General features: G+C 41.3%; 1 protein-coding gene across 1 annotated transcript; it reads right to left on the reverse strand.

The window, feature by feature from the left end:
* Nucleotides 1–44: 44 nt before the first annotated feature.
* LOC111380597 lies at nt 45–1787 on the reverse strand (the record flags this gene model as incomplete). Its single annotated transcript, XM_023004198.1, has 2 exons — nt 239–1787; nt 45–130 (listed from the first exon to the last, which is right to left on the reverse strand). Coding segments are annotated over exons 1-2 (1635 nt in total), but the record flags the coding sequence as incomplete, so codon positions are not given.
* Nucleotides 1788–1813: the final 26 nt, after the last annotated feature.

Raw genomic sequence — 1813 nt, forward strand, 5'->3', positions numbered from 1 at the left:
ACATCTTCAATAATTCCCTTTGGTCGTTTGATCGATCTGTCTGCCAGTTGCAACGAGATTGTTGTAGGTTTTGCTTCTCCTAAGCCAATAGACCTATAAACAGAGAGAGACATCAAATTAACACTGGCACCTAAATCACATAAAGAATGTTCAAAGAAATTAGAACCAATTGTGCAAGGTATAGTGAAACTCCCTGGGTCTTTTAGTTTAGGAGGTAGCTTTCTCAATAGTATTGCACTGCACTCCTCGTTCAAGCATACTGTCTCATGTTCTTCCAACTTCCTTTTGTTAGATAGGATTTCTTTCAAGAATTTTGCATAGCTGGGCATTTGGGCAATTGCGTCTGCGAAAGGAATATTGATGTGCAGTTTCTTGAAAATCTCCACAAACTTGGCAAACTGATTATCCAACTTTTTTCTTTGTAACCTTTGAGGGAATAGAATTGGTGGCACATAAGCCTTCACGGGGCTGGGTGCTCTCACTGCAGGTTTTTCCTTCCTTTCGTTTTCCTTGTCAGTTGGTTGTTCAAACTCTATTTCTTTCCCAGCCTCTTCACCCATTTTTTCCTTTTCTTTTCGCTCAGGTCTCTTCACATGAATTTCTGGAAGTTGCACCCCACTCTTGGTAGTTATAGCTTGCACTTGCTCTTTTGGATTGACCATTGTATTTCCTGGCAATGTCCCTTGTGGGCGTTCTTCAAGCTGTTGAGCTATTTGATCAATTTGTGTTTCCAACTTCTTGATTGATGCTTGCTGATTCTGAAAATTAGTGTCAATCTGCTGAAACACCTTGTCAGTCTTCTGCATATACTGGTTGAACATCTCTCCCAAACTTGGTTTTTTCTCTTGTTGGGCATTATTTGAATTGTTCCCTTGTTGATTATCTGACCATCTGAAATTTGGGTGCTGTCTCCATCCTGGGTTGTATGTTTGAGCAAATGGATTAAGATTTCGAGACCCATTCTGAATGAAATTGACCTGCTCGTCGGGATAGCCTATAGATGTGCAGTTTTCTGTCATATGATTAGCCCTGCAGTTCTCGCATGATGGACCAGCTGTCACTGCGTGTGCTCCTTTCGTTTGTGATTTCACCAATAACTCCACTTGTTTTGTCAATGCCACTATTTGGTCGTTGGTAGCTGTTGCGCTATCTAACTCATACATTCCTCCTGTCTTCGGTGGCGCCACTCTTTCCGATGAGAACATGGAATGTGTAGTGGCAATCAACTCAAACAGTTCCATGGTTTGTTGCACAGATTTTCCTATAATTGATCCTCCAGCTGAGGCATCGACTTGAGATTTTGACAGTGGTGTAAGTCCAGTGTAGAAGTACTGCACTTGATTACCTATAGTAATTCCATGGTTTGGGCATTTTCTCATCAACTCATTAAACCTATTCCATGCTTCATGATAGCTTTCTCCCTCTTTCTGTTGAAAAGTCTGAATTTCTAATCTGATTTTAGCTACCCTCGCTGGTGGGAAAAAGTTATTACAGAACTTCCTGATTAGTTCTTCCCATGTAGTAATGCTAGCGTGAGGCTCAGCATCTAACCACTCCAATGCAGCATCTCTCAATGTAAATGGGAATAGTCGTAGTTTAATAGCATCTTCATTGACTCCTGGAGCATGAAAGTTCTGACAGTTTCTGAGAAATCTAGAAATATGCATGTTTGGATTCTCTTGAGGTAGCCCGTAGAATTGCAAGGTGTTGCTCATCAAGTTAATCCAATTTGGCTTGATCTGAAAGTTATTCACCCCAAAATCTGGATACACGATACTGGAGCGCATGGGTGCTGCTATAGGTGTCAGGAACA

Source organism: Olea europaea, unplaced genomic scaffold (assembly GCF_002742605.1).
Source record: "Olea europaea var. sylvestris unplaced genomic scaffold, O_europaea_v1 scaffold21749, whole genome shotgun sequence".
NCBI classification, from domain to species: domain Eukaryota; kingdom Viridiplantae; phylum Streptophyta; class Magnoliopsida; order Lamiales; family Oleaceae; genus Olea; species Olea europaea.